General features: G+C 38.7%; 1 protein-coding gene across 3 annotated transcripts in view; it reads left to right on the top strand.

The window, feature by feature from the left end:
- LOC132820143 (neuronal migration protein doublecortin-like) overlaps positions 1-21,517 on the top strand; it is a 177,059-nt gene extending 155,542 nt beyond the window's left edge. The window contains exons 5-8 of one of the 3 annotated variants that reach the window (XM_060832084.1): positions 5,362-5,400; positions 8,162-8,272; positions 18,329-18,435; positions 21,114-21,517. In XM_060832084.1, coding sequence (XP_060688067.1) covers positions 5,362-5,400; positions 8,162-8,272; positions 18,329-18,435; positions 21,114-21,170 — 314 coding nt within the window. In that variant the 3' untranslated portion in view covers positions 21,171-21,517. Of the gene's footprint in view, positions 1-1,148; positions 1,406-5,361; positions 5,401-8,161; positions 8,273-18,328; positions 18,436-21,113 lie in introns of those variants that run through there. The other 2 variants (XM_060832085.1, XM_060832086.1) reach the window with 2 other exon arrangements.
- The last annotated feature ends 1,996 nt before the right edge of the window (positions 21,518-23,513 follow it).

The following is a 23,513-nucleotide window of genomic DNA, read 5'->3' as shown; positions in this document are numbered from 1 at the left end:
TTGCCGAAGTGCTCGTTATTCACTTGCATCCTGACATTGAAGGATAGCCCGTAAATTCAAACTTTAGGATCTTCATGGTTCCAGTGTCCATATTTTTGCATTCTATCAGGGGCCAGTGGATAGTACTATAGAGTAACCAAGCATCTCGGCGTTTGTGTGACCATTCTGTTCTTCAGGTGGTGGGTGTCCTATGACTGCAGGAACACTTTCCATTCCATGTTTCAGAAACATTGACTCTGCCTGTGAGTCTGCTCTGGTACTCTCAAAAGATCTTTTGAGTTCACACATTGGTTCACATTCCCACCAAACTCCAATAGCACCCCATTAATATATCTAATATTCCAGTGTGTGGTGGCTGAGGTAAGTTTAGAATTGTGTTTGGATGTAGTGGTTCCTGAGTTTGAACGCATGTGACGATAATGCTGAAGCCTATCACCTTGTCTGAGGAAATCTTTTAAGGTAATAATTGTTTTTTTCAGAGCTACTTATTACATGGTGTTCCCTCTAAGTTTCCTTACCGGCTGCGCAGGCCTCTGCAGTCCATTTGTGACGATGGTTTCTGGAACCAGAAGTCGGTGCCGCGATGGGCATGCTGATGTTAATCACCCTCGTGAAAGCTATGCACACAGCCGCATAGCTTAGAGGGAACATTGGGTGCGACCATAGATTTATCGTCTTGATGTTATTGCACTCACCATGAAAACCTTCAACTGATATTTAATCTCCTACTTCAACATTAACACACCATTCAGCATGTGAAATTTCATTAAAGTTACCTAAACTTGAACTTTTTCAAGCTGTTGACTTTCACAGGTTGACTAGGTGAATCAATGATATCAGCCCCACTGATATTTGAGATATTATAATATTTTCTTCTTGCTTTAAATATTAATTTCTCTAAAGCTTTTCTTAAGTGGAAAACCAGTTGAGCTGATTAATGGGTGAACAAGCCAATCTCTGTGAAGACTGGACTGAAGTACCATTGTTTCCTTACCTCTTCATGTTCATATGTTGTCAAGCAGATTTTGTTTTATGAACATCCTACATTCACCACACAACCTGTTTGTTAGTTTTTTTTTAAATATTATGATCTCCAGCTCTCAAGGGCTTGCTGCTTCCTGATATCCTCATCCTTCTGTTTCATTTAGGAAGAAAGCAATTCCGCCACACACAAAAGAAGGATTTGATGCTTAAGGAAAGGGACCATGGAAATCAGGTCCAGAACAAGTGAGCCTCCCATCTGTCTTCTGTCTCCCATAGCTTGCAACTGATGATGTTTCCAAATTGGGAGTCTATAGTTAGGGGTTGGGAGACTGGTCCCTCACTTTTATGTTTGTTTTCAATTTTTCAATGATCTGTTAATAACTTTGTTTAACATGAGTTAAATAAATACTCTTTGGTTACACGTTTCAGTGTCTTCTTTGGCTGACAGACCTTCATTGTTCTAGTATATAAGAAAGCAGAAATCATGATCCTTTACTCCAGCCATAATGCATTACATGTTTTTAAGCTTCGGACTTGGCAATTCTAATCACATCAAGGAATTTTTAGAAGTAATGAATGTTTCATAAATGCTACTTTGCAGAATGCTGCTACAGATCTTTGTGACATTTATCACAGTGAATGCAATTGCTTAAAGTTCCGTTTACATCTATATTTATTTAATATTGCAGTGGTTTTATTTCCAATTCTTCTGTCTTTTAATCTATCAGACCTTTGGTGCAATGGGCGAATCTTACACTCATGTTCCTTGCTTAACGCATCCAAAATATACCCACTTATTCAGGGCAAAAATCTGACTTTCATTTTCAGTTATTCTCAATGTGTTTATTGGTAGTTGTCAGCTTTTATCAACTTTAGGTAAAAGGTATATTTGTTTTTGCAAGTGGAACTTTTTCTGATACTGACAAAATGATACAATGGGTGGAATCTTCCAGACCTAGAGGTGGCTTTTTGGCAGACAAGAACCTTGTAACCTACCAGCCTTTTGACCAAAATAGGTTCTGAATAGAAAGGCTGAATTTCCATTTTGACACCCTGTTGACATCTGAGGCATTCAATTAATGACCATATGAGGGCCTGTTCAGAATTGGGCTCAATCATTTCAGTGGAAGGCTGTGGAAGAAAGAGCTAATTAAACAACTGGTTAACCAGTGCTGGGGCAAGGGCTGTCATAGTCTATGCAGCATGCAGTGAGTGGAGCTATAACAGTGAGGGGGCTACTCAAAGTCACTCTCTTTAGCTTGCTTCAGATCTTCCTGTGCACTCTTGCCCTGACCACAAGAGGTCCCACCTCTGGCTATTGAGGTGGCAGGGAGATTCTCATCCTGGTTCTATTTCAGGTTAAAAAGCCCTCCAGCAGCCAATCAGCTACCTAATTGCTGGAAGATCTGGTGGACTTCGCCAGTTTTTAAGCTGCAGGCTTTTCCTCCTCCACTCTCTCATTTTCACTTGGAGCAGCATCTTTCAGGTTTTGAGCTATGGTGGACAATTTCTGCTTTTTAGTCAACAGTGAGTACATTAGCATCAGTCCTTACCCACAAATATCTGCTCTTCAGATAGACAGAGGTCATTTCTACAAATGAGACAGCCAAGTCAGAAATAGAAATTGGGCCAACCATATTTCATTTGCAAATTACATCTGAATGAGATCAGAATAACTTGCAATCTCCCCCGATGACATGTTGGGTAGAAACATTTTGGGGATAGCACCGTCTTTTGCCCTAGCACCCTCGGCTACGGGTTGTCAGCAGTGGTGAATGTTGAAATCAACCTAGATACAGATCTTGTTGCCTAGCAAATCTTCCTGAAAGGTTCGCAAATTAGAGCTTGCGCCTATGATGTTCTCCAGTATCAGATGGCGTGCAGTATAGGTTCACACGTAAAACATAACTGTGTGGTAAAGACAGTGAGCCAAGACTTAGTACTTTCAGTAGTGGAGAAGAGAACAGTTGTCACAGGAGGTTGCTGACTTTAAGATCTCTCAATACAGTTGCTCCATTTCCCAATTCAGTTGTCCCTATTTCATTGAGTTCCTCTAAAACAGGAGGCAAATTGGACAATAAAAATATCATTTATGCTCCTAAAACATCATTGTCAACAGAGTGGAAAATTAAATGATTTTTCTCTTTTATAGAATACTATGATGACACTATTTTTATGATTTAAACTGTTAAGTAAGAAGAACTGTTCTGCTGGAATTGTTATAAATTTGATTTTTGCAGCTTATGTAAAAGCAAATGGCTGGAATTTTCTTGGAACTGTGGCAACCCCGTTTAAAATGGGACTTCTCACACTTGTGGTAATGTCATAGGGAGGAAATCTCCATCAAACATTACAGGACTGTTCTGAAATTCTTAAAGAATTACTTGTCATACTTCTAGACACTATGAACTGAAGTATCTTTAACCCTTTATTTGCTATGGAACAAGTGTCACCATGACATGAAGTCATTCATTATGTAATCCTCAATTTCCTTTTAATACTTAAATTCTAAGTAGGCTATGTAATGTAACATTGTTAGTTCACCTGTTTCATTTTCTTACAGAGTTACTGTGTTCACAAGCCCCATACAGTAGTTAACAAAACTGGGTGGTTAAACCTAACCAGTACAGGAATAAGACAAGTTGCAGTGAGGCATCCAGTTTCTCCCTGAAGTACAAAACTATGTTTACTGATCAGCTACAGTGAAATCATTTTTCATATCTGCAAAGATAATTTAGAGATTCTATACAATTCCAAAATGTGCAAGATATGAGATATAGAAAAATGTTCTTCTATTAATTAGTGACTGATTTCTCAAATAGTTTTATCATTTAAATTAATCCAACAAACATGACTTTGCATTGAAAGTGTGAATTTGTGACATCAACCATCCATAATTCTTAGGATAAAAGCCTTATCTAATTGTTGATGATTTAATGTGCACAGAGATTATACTATGAGGAAATATGTCAGAAGAGATCAATGTTAACTAAGTGCAATAAGAAGTTACATAATTTGGTTTAGATCACCTTTTATTTGAAAGTATAACTGAATAAGACTCAAATTTACAATTACATTTTTACTGTAAAATCTTATGCGATAGAGCATCTATACCCAATAGACCAGCATTCAGAACTTCAATTTAGTTTTGAATGCCCCATTTGCATCTGTTGGAGATTTAATATGTGACTATAATTTTTTTTAATGGCCTGCTGTATACAACACTAGAAGTTACGTACTGGACTCAGCACTAGTCCAGAATATTGTTGTTAACCTAAAAGGCCCACATGTCAAAGGAAATGAGTGCAGGAAGCAAGGAAACTGAAATGTCTACTTGCTACAAATGAAAGAATATTGTTGAGGGAAAATTCATTCTTTTTTAGTGACTGGCACTTTAAACAATGCCAATGAAAGTTTTGACTTTTAAAATAAATGATTAACCTGCTAGGGAAACCAGTTCAGCCATTTCTGAATTTGTAGTTAATCTATGGAAATTGAAGTATTTCCATATTTTTGTCTTGATTGTGAGAAAAGATTTGCTCTAAAGGACCTGATGGAATAAGTTATAGAACAGCAAGCGTCTACATTGTTATAAACCCTGATATGTTACATTTTAATTGCTTTGCTAACTAATAGGAATACAGTGTCACCTAGAAGTTCCAGGGACCTGGGTTCAAACCCTGCCACAGCAGATGGTGGGATTTGAATTCAATAAAAGACCAGTCTAATGTTGACCAAGAAACCATTGTTGATTATTGAAAAAACCCATCTGGTTTGCTAATCTCCTTTAGGGAAGGAAATCTGCTATTCTTACCTGATCTGGCTTATATATGACCCGAGACCCGCAGCAATGTGGTTGACTCTTAAATGCCCTCTAGGCAATTAGGGATAACCAATAAATGCTATTGGCTAGAGCCACCCACATCCCATGAATGAATTAAAGAAACGAAGTTACATGGTACACAAGGCATGGGGAGTTCAGTAAACTAAATCTTAATTAATTCTGGACAATAGTACAGCCTTGTGGAGAAAACATTATTCAATAAATCTAATCTCCATGACACCAATGAAGTGTTCTAAGCAATAAACTAAATTTTTGAAATGCAAACTTTGAGTTAAAAACATCATACAATACTCTTTTAAATAAACATTTAGTTTAATGCAAGGTATAAGTATAAACATTGGAGGATGTTTAAAGTGATGGAACATTATTATAATTATAGTATGTTAAAATAGTAAAGTTGAAACTGAAAAGAATTCCTCTCCCAGAGCAGAAATGAGGATTTTTTAAAACAAAAGCTGTGAGAAAACGGCTAAGAAGTTTGCCAGGTGTTATGATCTGTTAATTGTCTGATTAAAGCTTTTGTACTCTTCAAGAGGTGCACAGAAGTCGGACGCTGGGAGGTTTTGATGTTGGTAAGTAAAGGATTCACTGGTGACAGATTTTCACCAGCAGAAATGTTTGCACTGTTGTGGGATGAACATGTGAAGAAAAGTTGATGACAGAAGAGAAGCATTGAAATAAAACTGAGTGTAGAAATCATTAGATGCAATGATGTAGCCAACAAGTCTCTGTACCTTTTCCAACTTTTTGTTCTGAAATATAAACATAAAGCAGCAACATTATATTTAACATTTCTAAATGCACTGTAGAACACTGATGATAATTTGAGATTTGTTCTCTTTCTTTTGTGCTGTTTAGTTATTGTTTGTCTCTTTCATTAATTGTGGCTGTATCTTTTCAAAAAGTGCCAAGTGTCCCTCTGTTACTGTTCAGCTAATCCCTTTTTAAAATACAATCACTGATATTTCTGCTTTCAGTGGGTCTTACTGCTTTCTTTTCTGTCAATTCCTGCTGTGATCCTTTTTCTACATTTGGCTGCCATTCTTCCTTCCTTTCTTTCGCTATCCATTCTTATTTCTGTGACTTTTTGAATTGAAATAGTGTTTTTTTTAAATCTGGTCATGTTTAGTTGTAGTCAAAGTTCAGAAACAGACAATGCCTCTTGGAGTAATTCAGGTACTCTTTGTCCAGGTTCTTAGCTTGACTGTTGGCCTCTGAATGTATCTGTTGGCCTGATCAGCTATATTTGGACCTTGTATTAAAATGTAAAGATAAAACAAATTCATTTTTAGCTACAAAATTAGAAAGAGATAAAGACATAGTTAGTAAATCATAAATGATTGTTATGATTAGAAATTGTGTGTTAGTGGAATAGGCCACTTAGCTATTTGAGCCTGCTGTGCCACACAGTAAAATCATGACTGACATGGTCATGGTCTCAACTCCACTTGTCTTCCTCTTGCCATATGCTCACCACCCAACTTGAAACCACTGATTCCCTTGATGGGGTCAATTTATTTTCTTGCAAAATGCAACACAGTAGCTGAGCATTTAAAAACCAAGAAGATAGTAACCAACTCAGACTCGACTGTTCCTTCTTTTCAAGGTCATCAAACGTGAAAAATCTGAAAGGGACAATTAGATTCAGTGCATTTCTTGACTGCTAGGTTGATGTTTATCTATGTAATATTTAAAATATATGTATGTTTGTGCCATAATGTATATTATATATGAATTATTATATATGAATTTATCTCTGTCTATATACATAGAAATAAAATTCAGTGCAGTTTAGTTTGTTTCTAATCCTATCAGCCCGAGGCATAACCTTTCAAGCAGATTGTCTGAACTTCACGCACCAGCGACTAAACATTTCAAAATGTTGTTTTCTGATGATTTGCCAGTAATACGCCACCGATTTACAAATTCTAGTTCATGTGAAGGTCAGACAGTTTTATTTCAGTCTAGCAGTCATTTAATTCCTCTACTGTAGCCTATTTGTAAGGTGCATTGAAGTATACAGCAGTCCTTCATTATAGCAAACTCAGATTATACCGCAATCTCTATTACACCATATATTGTTTATGGCTGCCTCTTTAATAAATAAACCACATAAAACAACCTCCTCATAACATGTTGCCTAGTGCAGCAGTCTTTACTGGTCAGAAAACTGTCCTTATAGAGAGTATCTGGTATTATTTCTGAATCAACATGTTCAGCCATGTTATTACTCATCTCTGGAGCAGATTGGTCTTGAATTGCCACAAAGGAAGGGACACTACCACTGTGGCACAAGCGCCCCTCCGGAGAGTAGCTGGTTTACTGTGCCTCTAATTTAAAATATAATTGAGCTGATCTTTTGTCAAATGGAATATTGGATAATGGTCTGAGTGGAGTTTCAACCAATGAGGCACACCAATGTTAACATTCAGTGGTTAAGAACTAAGAACAATTGCACACCGTTATTTGTGGAAACTTCATTAAAATAATTCTTCGTTTTCTTTACCTTCTATTTATTTCTTAAAGGAATTTGTTTCTTGCTGGAATTCCATAGGCTGTGGTTACTTCAAGTATGACCAATGACCATAAATTACATATGAGTCATGGTAAAGGATGAGAAAAAGCTATTCAGTTGTATGGAGTATGGAATATAACTGTTACTGAATGGACAGTAGCTAACTCCTTGTTTGACATTTTATGTACGTCAAGAAGAATTCTAGACAACAGCCCTGTGTGGCATAAAGTTTCCCACACAAGCTTCTTCTGCCTCCAGCCCTTTTTCTCAACTAGTTTCATAACCTGGAAGTCAGAAATAGAGTTAAAAATGCTTTTTGAATCACAGTTCATGAAACGTGCATTTGGTGAAGGGAAGGTTGTGGACTTGAGACCAGAAAAGGAAATCTTGCCGACCTTAATGTGCTCATGGCTATAACAGATCAGTGATATGGCCTTCTCTGAGATGACTGTGGCTATGTTTTGCTTTGCCATTGATCTAATGTAAAATAAGATTATGATTATCCCAACATAAGGGTCCAATTAATAATTGGTCTCGAAGTTGAGTTTCAGCAATGACCATCAGTACATTAATAACTTCTTTAAGTAAATCTTGACAAGATGATCAAACATATCTCAGTTCTCAAGCATCAGCTTCAATGGACAAATTCTAACGTAGTTGTCAACACAGAGATGCACAATGTGATTCATTCACTAGATTGCCCAGGGAGGAAAGTGAGTAGCCAGGAAGTAAGTCAGATTCAATATGGTAAGTTGTCATTTATTATTATTTGTGGGAGGCTATTCTTAAATATGACTTTTATTCTACTTTTTAACCAGAATGTCGTGTGGTGAAGACAAACCCTGGAGGCAAATCAACTAATGCCTCACAAAGGTCCACAGGCAAGAGCTCTGGAGCTTCACGTCGCAGTAAGTCTCCTGCAGACTCTGGTAAGTGGAACCTGTCGGCACTTTGAAGGCCTGAGGGTTTGTGACAATACAGAAATGAATACTAATTGACATGTGATTATGACCATCTATCAATCAAATGAAACAGAACCTGGAGATACTGACTTCTAATCCACGGTATATGCAATGCAATTCCTAACGCAGGGAAGATAAGGTGTGTAAATAAATGACACCATAATTATAACAGACGCAACTTAAAAAAGAGAGACTCCTTGTGAATATTATTATTCGTAACTGAATAGTTTTCTTGCTTTCTCATTATTTTTAATATGGCTTCCCAATGTTAAGCCCTATATGGGATTGGGAGGGGTAGATTATTGTGTCAGGAAAAGTTTGCAATGTGGCAATGCCTCAAGTGTAACTTTGACAGTGGGTTAATGACAAAGTCAGCACTTTACAGACAGGACTGTTCCACTATTCTCGCATGTCCATCATCTATAAGTTTAAAAAAAAAGTACCGATTACAGCATTGAATGCTTTAATGAATGACTAGACATAGGAACACCATCTTAAAATGACTTGCGATTTATCTACAAGATCAGTGAGAGACTAAGAGAAACACTATGGGGTTTCAGGGCTGCAGCAACTATTTGTTAATCTACGTAGCACAGCAAATTACTTCAGTCAAATCAAGCTAACAACCTACATTTGTAGGTTTTACTTTGATATTTTTATGCGTTTAAATATAAACTAGCTTGTATCCACTGTATCCTTCTACAATAGAAAAATTGAGTGGAAAAAGAAAAATTGATTGAGAAACTCAGTGTTCCAAAGAATGAATGAAATACTTTTGATATAGAGTCATTGTTGTCAGAAATGTGAGAGCCAATATCCACAGAGAAAGTTTCCACAAACAGCAACACCATGATCTGGTCACTTGTTTTAGTGACACTGGACACTGGTTGAGAAATAAACATTGGAAGACAATGTCAGGGGATTTGCACTATTAGATTTTTTACACCTATATGAGAATAAAAAGGGCTCCCATTAACATCTCATCCAAAAGACAAAACCTTTAAAAGCATGGCACTGTCTTAGTCATGCACAGTGGTATTCTCTTTGATTTCGAGCATAAGTGTCTGGAGCAGGACATGGACTTGCAACCTCTGACTCTGCAGAGACAGGTACAACACTGAATTGCAGCTAATAGCAGAAGCAGGGGCTGTTCTCTTGTCTTCTAACAAACTGTGTAGTTGTAATTCAGATGATAGAATGGGTGAAATGGGCACCCTATGCTTTTAATAGGACTCTCTCCTTAAATCCACTACACCATTGAATAACGCTCCCCAGGACCCTACAGTTAAGTGTATAAGTCCTGCTAGAATCTGTTTTTCAAAAATGCAGCACCTCGCATTTATCCGAATGAAACTCCATCTGTCACTTCTCAGCCCATTGGCCCATCTGGTCAAGATCCTGTTGTAATCTGAGGTAACCTTCTTTGCTGTCCACTACACCTCCAATTTTGTTGTCATCTGCAAACTTACTAACTGTATATCTTATGTTCACATCCAAATCATTTATGTAAATTACACAAAGTAGTGGACCCAGCACCGATCTTTGTGGCACTCCACTGGTCACAGGCCTCCAGTCTGAAAAATAACCCTCCTCCACCACCCTCTGTCTTCTACATTTGAGCCAGTTCTGTATCCAAATGGCAAATTCTCCCTGTATTCTATGAGACCTAAACTTAATCAGTCTCCCATGGGGAATCTTGCCGAACACCTTAGTGAAGTCCACATGGATCACATCTACCGCTCTGCCCTCATCAATCCTCTTTGTTGCTTCTTCAAAAAACTCAATCTTCTGTGAGGCATGATTTCCCACACACAAAGCCATATTGACTATCCCTAATCAATCCTTGCCTTTCCAAATACATATACATCCTATCCCTCAGGATTCCCTCCAACAACTTGCCCACCATCGAGGTCAGGCTCATCGGTCTATAGTTCCCTGGCTTGTCCTTACTACTCTTCTTAAACAGTGGCACCATATTAGCCAACCTCCAGTCTTCCGGCACCTCACCTGTGACTATCGATTATACAAATATCTCAGCAAGAGGCCAAGCAATCACTTCTCTTGCTTCCCACAGAGTTCTAGGGTTCACCTGATCAGGTCCTGGGGATTTATCCACCTTTACGCATTTCAAGACATCCAGTGTGGTGGAGGCCGGTACAATTGCAACAGTTAAAAGGCATTTGGATGGGTATATGAATAGGAAGGGTTTTGAGGGATATGGGCTGGGTGCTGGCAGGTGGGACTCGATTGGGTTGCGACATCTGGTGGGCATGGACGGGTTGGACTGAAGGGTCTGTTTCTGTGCTGTACATCTCTATGACTCAATGACTCTATTAGTTTAAACCATACAAAATAGACAGAAATAATGTTGACATGAATAAATCACATACCAAGTAACATAAATGATAATTAAGTCTTCTTTTAACTTAGTGAAGGAGAGAAACATTGCCCTGTAAATGCTGATTAGGCCAAAAACTGCCTTAAAAGGTCAATATTAAAATGGGGATCAGAAGTTTGCATTAACGTTTTGGGTGACCTCACTATTGTGCAGGCTGGCCAACCTGCCTGAAGAAGGGCTTATGCCCGAAACGTCGAATTTCCTGTTCCTTGGATGCTGCCTGACCTGCTGCGCTTTTCCAGCAATACATTTTCAGCAAATGTATTTTTAGCTTTATTTAAGTGAACCTTCAGAGTTTCGTGTGCAGTGGTGAATTTTTAGAAAGCATTTGCAAGTTACTCTGTAGCTCAGTCTATGTCTTGTAACCAACAGGCAGGAGCAGTAGAAACTTTGGCTGCTGTAGGTTTCTCCAACCCAGACTAACTGGCTCACTGTACAGTTATAATGGAATGTGGATTGATCAAAGACAGTTAGGTTATTCCGTGAGCATCATGCTGAGTGTGATAGATTCTGTTTTGTTGGAACAAAATCACGAAAAACATTTTTAACTTTCATGGTTTGATTTAATTAAATATTAGTAATCTTCATCCAAGTTTCTTCAAATATAAATGCACATCTGGTACTAAAAGTCAATAGAAATGTGTAATTAAGGATTGAGAGTTTCTAAAGGTTGGGAATAACGTGTGTGTGTGTTGGCTCCACTGTTATTGCATTTCCTAATTAGTTGGCATTTGATCTTGTGCAGGAACCTAAGTGCTGGCCAGAGCGTAAACATACAGCATCTCCTGTTAAATCAAATCACAGGCTTTGTAGAGAAAACCTGGATTCAGTTGCAGGAGATGGCCTTGCTCTAGCTATTTTGAATTGAATTTGACCTCAGAAGACCAGAATCCTGTTTGGTGAATGACAGGCACTGCACTGTAATTTTATGCTCTGACAATGGCACTTTCAAAGACAAAGGAATTGGCTTATGCATGAACCAGTGGCAATTTCAGATTTGACAGCAGCTTGTCAGTCTCCTCCCAAAAACAGACACTGTTCCCTTGAGTCATTAGCTGAAAAATTACTCAATACCAGCAGATGTACTTCAGTCATGCCAATTGAATTTTCAAGCTTGCAGATTCTCTTGTAAAATGTAATTATAACTGATCTATATATTTTCCCAATATTTTTAGTTGCGCTTAGTGAGTATGTTTTGGGGTAAGTCAGTGACTATTTTATTCATGCAGTGGCAGACTTGTGGATAGGCATGAAAACATCCAGATTTAAAAATAAATACTGTTTAGCTACAGTTTAAGAATTTGAAATTACTTCTGAGCAAGCAGCTGAAAATGTGTTGCTGGTTAAAGCACAGCAGGTTAGGAAGCATCTCAGGAATAGGGAATTCGACGTTTCGAGCATAAGCCCTTCATCAGGAATGAGAGAGAGTAGCCAAGCAGGCTAAGATAAAAGGTAGGGAGGAGGGACTTGGGGGAGGGGCGATGGAGGTGGGATAGGTTTCTGTGCAGAGGAGATGACCTGGGGGGTGCAGTGAGAGAGAGACTCACTGAAATCCTTGTAGAGGGAGGAAGAGAGCTTCTTCAAGGAAGGCATCCTTGCAAGAGGATTCGCAGTAGGTCTTCAAGCAACCTAGTTTGGACAAAGCATTTACCTATGTACCTTCATCTTACACATATGCTGACCTTTTAGTAAAGCTCAAAGAAAGTTTCCTTAACCATGGTATATAAAACATAGATCTTACATTTTTTGTCATCCATGGGATATGAGTGTCACTGACAAAGGCAGCATTTGTTGACCATCCTTATTTGTGCTTGAGAAGATGGTGGAATGCTGTCTTCATGAAGCACCATAATTCCACAGTGCTGAATGGAAGAATTCCAAAATTCAGCAATGAAGGAGGTACTGTGATATAGTTCTAAATCAGGATACTGTATAACTTCCAATTGCTGATATTCCCAGCTACCTGCCTCCCCTGTCTTCCTCACTGGTAAGTTCAATAAGGTGTTGGAAGGTACAATCAATAAAGCTTTGGTAAGTTGTTAGAGCTGCATTCATCAGGCAAGTGAAGGTATTCCATCATATCCCTGACTTGTGATCTGAAGATAATGGAACTGCTTTGGGGAGTCGAGGGATGAGTCACCTGAGGATACTCAGCTTCTGACATGCTCTTGTAGCTGTGATATTTGCATAGCTGGTCCTGTTAAGTTTTTGTTCAATGATGATTCCCATGATATTGATGGCAGGTGGTTCAGCAATGTCAACATTATTGGACATCAAGAATAAATGGTTACATCTTGTCTTATTACAGGTGGTCATTACCTGATATTTCTATGACATGCCTGTTAAGTACTATTTACCAATCTCGATCTAACTATAGCCAAGTTTATATTAAATAACTGTTTTGATATCTGTGGAGCTGTGAACGGAACTGAACACAGTAATCATTAGCAAGTAGGGAAAGTGCTGTAGATGGTTGGACCTAGGACACTACCCTAACAAGCTCCTATAGTGATGTCCTGGAGCCTAAATAAATGATTTCCAATAACTATAAATACCTTCAGTTATGCAAGGTATGACTCCAAGCTGTGCAGAGTTTTCCTGATAGTTCAAGATCCTGAAACTCTCTTATTGACAGCACTGCATCAATAATTGATGCAGAATGCTCATGACTACATCGAAAAGGGAACCAGCAATAGGCAATAAATAAAACAGATATTGTTGGCAAAATTCAGCCAGTCTTATAGCATCTGTGGGCAGAAAGCACAGTTAACGTTTCAAGGCCGGTGACTCTTCATCAGAGCTACAGGTGATAAATCTTGGCCTTGCTGGCCATGTCCACATCCCACTACTGAATATAAAAGAGAGACAACCATAATTAAATATCCCATAATTCACAGTTGCTTTTAAGGGAAAGCAACCAGCTAGTTTCCTATGGAGATTTTTCCATTGTATTCAATTGACTACATTTAGCACAACATGTGGCTAAGGGAGACATCATTCCACTGAAATTAGGTAGAATAGAGGAGTTAATTGAAGAATTCTGACATCCTACCTCAGTTAGCTTTGAGAAGAAACAGCTGAAGTTATCCTTGTTTTCTGATCTTGTGGCCACAGTTGTAATTACTTCTCTGCTAATATGATTACACAACCTATAATAGGTTGAAATTCTACTAACTTGACAGTTTCATGGTTGAATTTATCATGCAAATCCCTGATTCATTTAATAAAAACACAAATTGCCGTGTAATCTGATTGATAAAGCACTTGTAGATAATTTGCCCTTTAACTACATAGTTACCAAAACTATAAAATATGCATGAAGCATTCATCTATTTCAAGGATCTAAAGCATGTCCCCTGAAAATCATACATTTTGCAGTTTTGGGTTTATGGGGTTTCTATTCTAAACTTTCATCTTCTATCTAATGTGGGCGGCACGGTGGCACAGTGGTTAGCACTGCTGCCTCACAGCACCTGAGACCCGGGTTCAATTCCCGACTCAGGTGACTGACTGTGTGGAGTTTGCACGTTCTCCCCGTGTCTCCGTGGGTTTCCTCCGGGTGCTCCGGTTTCCTCCCACAGTCCAAAGATGTGCAGGCCAGGTGAATTGGCCATGCTAAATTGCCTGTAGTGTTAGGTAAGGGGTAAATGTAGGGGTATGGGTGGGTTTTGCTTCGGCGGGTCGGTGTGGACTTGTTGGGCCGAAGGGCCTGTTTCCACACTGTAAGTCTAATCTAAAAAAGATAATATAATTTGTTTTCTAGCTGAAGGGTGAGAGAAGAAGTCTAACTCATAGGGCAGCCATTGCAACAAATACTAGGACAAAAATAACATCAGAATCATGCAATTAACAGAAAGTAGTTCCTTCCATAGCTAACATACAATCTGATCTATTACTAATGCCATTTTTGTATTAAAACCGTCAAGAGCTGCCTTCTAATTCCAAAAATAATGGAACAAAATTGTACCCCTCATGTGCCTCTATTAGGAAATCTAACTGGTTTCCAATCATTAATAAAATTTATTAATGGTCCCTGCATCTGTGAACTGTGGGATTTTTAAAAACAATTCAGACATGGGATGGCTATCAAGGACAGCATGTAGTGCCTATTTCTAGTTGCTGTTCAGAAAATGGTGTTGACTCTGAATGATGAACACACTAGCACAGTGCTGTCAATGAAGCACTTTCAGGATTTTGATGCAGTCATGATGAGTAAAGAATGGTGTATGTCCAAGTGAGGATATTGTATGACTTGGAAGTGATTGTACTTGTACACAGCATCTACCCTCCTTCTTGGTGATGAAGATTGTATATTGCATTGTGTCCTGCCAAAGATCGTATTTGCTACAATAAACCCTATAGAGACACTGCAGCCAGAATACAGCACAGTGCAAGGAATTCATAATTGAGTTAGAGGATTCCTGTTCTCATAATGTTCAATATTGTTCCTAACCGGATATTTATCAAGTTTATTTGGAAGAATTAATTGACACTTTTCCAGGGAGCTTTACACAGATCCACTGATGGAAAAATAATCATTTGTCTGATTTCCGATCTCAATTACACTCACTAGTTTTCAGACTGTATTCTTCAGCTCTGTGCTTATGCTAGTGTTGTTGTGCTTCTTGGCATTGCAAGAGTTGATCATGTGTGTTCCTGTAGCAGAAATTGGCACTCGTTAGACTACTTCACTGTCAGTTCTCTGATAGAGCTGTTGCTTATAGGATTTGGGAGACTTCTAATCTTCTACTGTTGTTGTGTTGAGAGGTCAGTCAAAAGAAAAGATTTGATGCATGTGTATAATAATACCTTCTTCACACGCTGGATGCCACATAAATTGAGTTGTTGTTAATTATGTAGGTAAACTGGTCAGTTCTGTATGCCTTGCACTTTTCATGCTGATGTGTGGAGTAAGGTTCCCCACGAGCTTTCTAAATTTCACCTTGCTTAGAGTTAACAATAACACTCCCTGCTACTACATTAACATGGCACTTCAACAGAGTAACCCATGTTATGGCAATTCTGATGAAGATTTGCCTATCTTTGAAGAAGCACTGAGAATAGTGATAACATAGAATGTACTCTGGATGGAGGACTTCAATATCCATGACCAAGAGGGGGTCAGTAGTGCCATTATTGACTGAGGTGACCATGCCCTAAAGGACATTGTTGCTAGACTAGAATCACCAAGACAGATAAACCTATTAGACATTGTACTTGTTAATCTACCTGTCACAGATGGATTTGACCATGATAGTAATGGTAGAAATGACTTCTGCACAGTCCTTGTGAAGGCAAAGTCCTGTCTTCACATTGAGTGCAACCTTCAACATGTTTTGTGTGCAAACACCATGCTAAATGACTCAGAACAAATCTAGCAGCAGAAGAATTTAAGTTTGCCCCAAGTCCCCCACTCTACCATTACTGACAAATCAAGAGATTAACCTAAAAGGTACACCTAAAAACAGGTTTCAGCCTAGTGAAGCTACAACTTCAAATATTTGGATTTCAATTAACAAATAGCATGTGATAGGCAGAGCTAAATTATCCCATAAACAACAGATCAAAACTCTGCAGAATCTGGGACTTCTGAAGTGAATAACTGCCTCCTGACTCCCCAAAGTCTGTCTATCGTTGATAATGCACAAATTGGGAATGTGATGGAATACTGTCCAGGTGCATGGATGAGTACAACATTCAACAACATTCAAGAATCTTGTCACTGTCCAGGACAAAACAGCCCACTTGATCGGCACCTCATCACCACCTTCAAAATTCACTGCCTCCACCAATGGCCAATGCGCCATTTACATGGTGCACTGCAGTACCTTGCCAATGCTCTCTACACAGCACTTTGCAAACTCATGTCCTCTACCACCTAGAAGGACAAGGTCAGCAAAATGCTTGGGAATTACCACCACCTACTAATTCACCTCAAGCCATGCACCATCCTGTCTTGGAAATGTATTGACATTCTTTCAATGTTGCAGAAAACAAAATATACTTAACATAGGAATTAAGAGCTGCACTGTTAGCATACCTGCAACAGTTCAAGAAGCTGGCTCATCAGCACATTCTCAATGGCAATTATGGGCTGCCACATCCAAGAAAGACTTACAAAATAGTGTGTATCAGAGGTGAATGATCACAGTGATATGACACAAAACTTGGCCCAGCTGGAAGTCAAAGCATTTTACATAGGATGTTAATTGACAACAGCAAGAGAAAACTTTCAGATCACTTAGTAATAGATTGATGAACAGCGTCCAAAGATGGCATTCTTGTTTCTTCTGAGCTCAATGGAAAATTCTTCCAGGCTGGATTGTATGGCATTTTTTCCCTCAGGCAGTTCTAATTGTTAGGTGGGTGAACTTGTTCCCTGCTTTGCCTTGGATGTCAATCCTAGAGCTGTTCCCAATTTAAAAATTCACTTCCAATCATACATAAACTCTCTGCAGTGAAAATAATTTCACCCCCAGTATTGTTCCACTTTCAGAACACAAAGACTTTTTTTGATAATTTTACAAAGTAAAACATGGTTTCCATTAAATGTTACTTAATTATACTCCACTAAAATTTTACAGTGGACATTAAAGTGGAATTTGTTGGTGTTTCTTACAAAAAGTCTTGCTGTTAATGCACACTGGAGGAAATGCAGAATTTCTGAATTTGATTAGTTTGTAGAAAATAGTGCTGACATTCTCAAATGTATGGTTTGCATTTCCCTCCTCTCTCGAAAGTTCTTTCCTTTGCAGGGATACATTTTTAAAGTCATTGCCTGACCATTCATTTTATTCAGTATTTTGTTCAATCTTCATTGGGCCATTGAACAGTAGAAGGCATCTCATTCAGCTTAGGTACTGGCCTCATCAAATGACCACACATGAACTTTCTAGTTGGAGTCTCTGGGTATGATTCATAATGTTAGTCTATCGAAATGCAAAACCTGTATGGATGATTGGCCTGTGAGTTATTTACACCAATGTGGCAACTGCTCATCTTCTGCTGATAAGCTGAGCAGTGGTTAGCACTGCTGCCTCACAGCGCCAGGGACCTGGGTTCAATTCCCACCTCCGGCGACTGTGTGGAGTTTGCACGTTCTCCCCGTGTCTGCGTGGGTTTCCTCCGGGTGCTCCGGTTTCCTCCCACAGTCCAAAGATGTGTGCGGGTCAGGTAAATTGGCCATGCTAAATTGCCCGTAGTGTTAGGTAAGGGGTATATGTAGGGGTATGGGTGGGTTGCGCTTCGGCGGGTCGGTGTGGACTTGTTGGGCCGAAGGGCCTGTTTCCACACTGTAAGTAATCTAATCTAATCTGATAAGCAGAATGTTCTAATCCTATTTCCTGGAAAAGGGTGATGCTGGAGGAATGAAGCATTAAGAAGAGGACACATTCCCTCTCCTAATGGAGTGCCTGTTGCAAATTGTATGATCTAAACCATCTCATCCTCCTTTCTGAGCAGACACCATAAAGCATTGCGAGCAGTAGAGCTATAAGTAATGAGAAAACTATGACATTGAATTTTATTCTTAAGTAAACTCTTTGAATATTCTGAACTGAGTTACAATAACCTACTAAGATCATCTTATCAGCCCTCTATAAATTATCTGTTATCTGTGTTTTCAGCTAATGGAACCTCTAGCAGCCAGCTCTCCACTCCCAAGTCCAATAAGTCTCCAGTCTCAACACCCATTTCGACACCAACCAGCCCAGGCTGCCTTCGCAAGCACAAGGTAAGTCATTATTTTGCCCTGTGTTTTTATTTCTATTACAATGGAGTGAATACACATCTTTACCTGAGTCTCAAAAATGATGATGCTTTAGTTTAAGGGATGTTCCTATTTCGTTCTTTAAATAAGTAGACATCTGGAAAACAGGAAGTTACTTTAATTTGGTTATTGATCTCTCATTAACATAGCCAGAATTCTACATGAAGTACAAAATGCAGGTGAATCAGTTCAGTCACCTTAATGTCATAGAAGAGAACAAGATATATTCAGTTTTCAGGAGGGCGTGCTGCGTCTATACAGATGTGTAGATGTGTGCACTGCTCACTTCTGTAGACACACTGACACAAGTACACCACACGTGCACATATGCATGCCAGGTTACTCCTTGTTTTCTTGAGGACTCCTTTTGAGATTTTCTTGAGGGCTAATTTTTCATTCACACCAAGTACGTCATGAAATGATGCAGTTACATAATAAATTCCTTTTTTTATTCGTGTTGATCTTTGGGATATTTGGCCTCACAGAAGCAGAACCTATCTGTTAAATGGAAAGCCACCGCACACAAGGGAAGCATTAATTAATAGATACCACAGTGTTCAAATTAGCACAGGACAACTAGCAAAAATGTAGCAACAAAAGTTTCTCATTCAAAATAACAGTCATGGGCTTTTACTCATGTGAAGGCTACACCTTCCAAACTGACAAAATTATACCCAGTGTAATTCCTTTGCATATTTACAAAACTGGAATATTTTAACAAGTCAGTTAGTGCTTATTTTAGTGCATCATGGATTTCAGTCTCAGATTTCAATTTAACAATTGATACATTGTTCATTGCAATGGCAGTCACATGGAGTAGCTCCTGAAAAGCAGCCTTAAGCTTGATGATACCACATTAATTTGCAAGTAATTAATTACCTCATGTCAAGTTTCCTAGTGAGCTAAGTGTTCCTTTGCTGACAGGCATTAAACTGTTTTCTCTTTACAACCTCCCTCTGTCTCTCTCCAGTCCCTTGGAGCCTGCCTCTCCCTCCCACTTCCCTTGCAGCCTCCCTACTTCCCCACACCTCCAACTCTCTTGCAGCGTCCGTCTTCTCCCTAATTGCCATTCGGATCTGGTGGGTGGGTAATTGTATTGGCATAATGGCAGCTCTTTCTCCTGACTTTTAATAAAAAGTCTGTTTCCTGCGCATCTTTTCTTCCTGGCTTCACCAAAATGGCTACAGGCTCTTGGACTTTAGCCCTCAGCCCATCACACTCCCTGTAACTTGGACCCCACTTCTGGACTCTTGTAGACATTCCTTTTGTGCCTCCTCACTACCAGCAGTTAGTTAGCTAACTGCTTGCTGCTCCTAAAGGTTCTTTCTCTCCCAGGTTTGTTGCAGATATCTAGTGAACCCATCAGTAGCAAGGATGGCAGGGAACTGCCTTGTGATTGGAAGAGACCTCCTCACAATTTTGTTCCATTCAATTTAAAGGGGTAACTTTTCCCCAGTGGGTTGTCCTCATGAGGGAATCTTCCAAGAGCTTTCCAAGGTCACAATCAGAGTGTCAGGTACCTGCAACCAATATTGTGTGACTAGTCACATGTGAGGGAGAATAGGTTGCATTGGGCTGATGGCAGGTGTATCCAATCTCACTGTGAGGATGCAGATTAAATACACTAGCTCAGCAATGGTAATAGTCAAATGCATGTCTTCTTTTCTCAGCAAATGGATTAACTAGCTGGTTAAGTTATTATTACTTCTGGCAATTTGTGATATTCAAAATGGCTGCCATGACTGCCTACATAATACTAACTGCTCTTCAATAATAAATGTGAAATCCTGAGGGATAGTTGAGAAAGGGGTTAAAGATATATATCAGAATGCAAGTTTTCTTTCATTTGTGTTTAAACTAAATAATAATTGATTCTAATTAATAAATCATAGATTTTGTATTTAAACAATCCCTTTTTTAAAATATATATCCAAAGTTTCTGAATGACTTTTGGAAAATAATTGGCTCCCAGTGAAAGTATCAGTAGATACTCCCTATCTACATTCTGCCCCGAAGAACAACATACATGGGACTGGACAGCAAATACGTCACTGAGAATAACCATTGGCACATAGAGTGTCTGTATTGTACAATATCAAGTTTAAATCTCCATAACACCACTCCCACTGTGAGAATAGCTTTCTTACTATTTGTGGATGACTGATGATGACACTTTTTCTTTTGAAGAGAAAGATTGACTCCTGGAAGCAGAAAATCTGCATTCTGAAAAGACACCAAACTGAAAAAAAGCATGAAGAGGAAAAAGAATCTACAAGAAGGAAATGATTAGTGAGATTTATGAATGTACCATTTGGAGCCAAACTGAAGAAATTAAGATGTTAATTACTTGCACATTTTACAAAGGTTTGAAAGATTAAATCCAATTGAACCTTTTGCAGAATAGTAGGCCCACTGAGCAATTAGTTTGCACTCAGGTTAAAAGTAGAATAAACCAGAAAATGCTGGTTACCCAGTATGTCAGGCAGCATCTATGGAGAGAAAAATGGAATCACTGAAAATGGAAATCAAAGGAGATTCAAATTGAGATTTCTACTTCACACGATCACCCTCACTGTGGCAGTCATCATTTCTTTTCATCAATCATATTTAAAGTCTTGTTTCTCTTTGCTTCCCCACTGCAGGATCTGTATCTGCCGCTTTCTCTGGATGACTCAGACTCACTGGGTGACTCGATGTGAGCCAGATGAGTGATGGAAGGCTGGAATTCGCCATCTGAACCAGTGAGACTTGGAAAAGGAATTCTGCCCAGTTTGCAGAGGTTATTGATCTTGGTGTTCACTAATTGCCAAGTGGCACCAAAACAAAATTGCCCTGTTTTTAACAGTTTGTCCTTCTCATGAGAAACCTAGTATCTTGGAATATCACTGCCTTTTTCTAAACATCAGATATGAAGCACTGTGAGAATATTTCATAATAACACAAGCAGGTCTCTTGTACGTCACTTGTTCTTTGAAATTTATGGTCCCTGGTTTTGTTTTTTCAATGGTGCTGTGTGATTTTCCATTTCTCTTTGATATTTGATGTGCAGTTATTATATGCTTCATTTATAAATCCGGTTTTAGTTATTAAAGACCTCTGCCAGTTTTTTCTTTTTTAAGAAAATCCTCTGCTGCGCAGACATGTTTAACATCTGATTTGTTTAAAAAAAGGAGGGACAGAAAAAAACTCCAAAAAAATCATTAACTAAGATGCAAACGTTTAGTTTAAAGTGAAAATAACCTTGATTTGAGAATGGGAAAGTAATTTCAGAAGAATACAGCTTAATGAGACTAAGGCATTAATTTTCTAAAATTAAATTTGATCACATTTGTTTAATACTTTTTTTAGTGATAAAATGATTCTGATTCTTGCTTTATATGACATTTTGAATGGATAGAACTATTTAGGGTTAGAGTAAGACAGCAAATTTACATTTTACTAATAAGAACAAATTGTTCATGCGCTTTTTTATTTGTGAATGTGTTCACTGTGCAATTATATTCAAACCAGTTTATAAGTAGACTTACTGAATAGCATTAATCGAATACTTGTAAAAGCTGATGGTGAAGGGTTTTCTTTGAAGACCGATTTGATAGGGAAAAGGGAACATTAACTTGCCACTGGACTAGGATTAGCATGAAATAAACTTGCCATGCATGAGACTTATCTTGTGCTTTTCTTGATTCATAAAGAATGTTTACAACCTTGTTTGATTTGGTGTGACATTTAGCTTGCAGGCTGATTTTACTCTGATGTGGAATTCAAATTTCAATGCACTGCAATTTCTTGTGTATCAATAACCAAGTTTGGAAGATTAGTCATGAGTATTTCTCCATGCTACTGTCCTGCTGCAGAATGTCTTATGATGCAGCCTCCTTTGTTTTCTGCCCCTTTCCCCAGAGAACAAAGAATTGCTCCATTTTGCCGTGGAATTTGCATTGCTGTGAAATTCACCCTGTTGACCATTGCATTTTGGCCCTGAAGCATTCACTGAACAGTCACAGGCTTGGCAATTGTTTGAATGTTGTGGCTCCTGTATACTTTCAGTCAGAAAGAAAAAGTAGTGGTTGAAATTGGCTGGTAGATGCCCCCACTTCCGCAGATTAGCAGATTGTCTAATGATTGACATATTGAAGTGATTATTCTCTTTCCATGATATCAATGTGCCACAATACAAAAATTATTGCCAGCTAATGTTTCAATTATCCTTCAGTTCACCTCCAAAATGAGGTAACAGGAAGAAGAGCTATTACAAAAAAGTTATCAATTAGGATCGTGCAACTGAGTGGTATGTGAGGGAGAAATTGGGGTTTATTGTTGGTACATTTTACCCTCTCAACATACCTTCATGAATTTTGCTTAACCTTCTGGCCATTCCTTAACCAGCCAATGTTCTTCTTCATGTTCTTGTGTCAGTTCAAATCACCAAGCCTAGTTCCATCATTCAGCAAGTTTCTAATCATATTAGATGTTTTGAGAGGATGGCAAGCATCACATCTTCTAGGGAGTCATTCCTCGCTCACGTAACATCTGAGAAAGTCTACAGAAGAAATGGTTATGTTCTTTAAAAATATGTGTTCCAGTTACCTTTAATTCTGTTAGGACTCAGGATTTTGGGGTTTTTTTTGTCCCGGAGTTGTTTTTTTTTTCTTTCCTTTTGCATGATTCCTCCTGAGTCATAATTGAGCTGCATAGCTTCAGATTTCAGATGTTTATCACTGGCCTTCAATCAACTATAGTGGTCAAAATGGCTGCTGCAGTAGGCAAGGAGTGAGAGGCCTCTTGGCTTGTGTGGAGATCAGCTCTGCTCCCAGGAGGTCTTCCCTGGCCAGTTAAGTTGGCCCCTACTGCTGGTGGGAACCAAGGGGCAGTTAGTTGCATGACATTTGTATTAGTTTTGGAGGCAGTTTTGCCACTCCTCATTGGTTTATGAACCACCCATTACTATATGCTGCAGAAATATGGTAATCAATAATACGGAAAACAAAATGTACTTTTGTAACACCAGCCTTATTTTTGAAAAACATCACTGGTTTCCAGGG

The sequence above is a fragment of the Hemiscyllium ocellatum genome, chromosome 11 (genome assembly GCF_020745735.1).
Source record: "Hemiscyllium ocellatum isolate sHemOce1 chromosome 11, sHemOce1.pat.X.cur, whole genome shotgun sequence".
NCBI lineage: Eukaryota > Metazoa > Chordata > Chondrichthyes > Orectolobiformes > Hemiscylliidae > Hemiscyllium > Hemiscyllium ocellatum.
The sequence above is the reverse complement of the archived record's forward strand: the minus strand, read 5'-3'. Positions and strand labels throughout refer to the sequence as shown.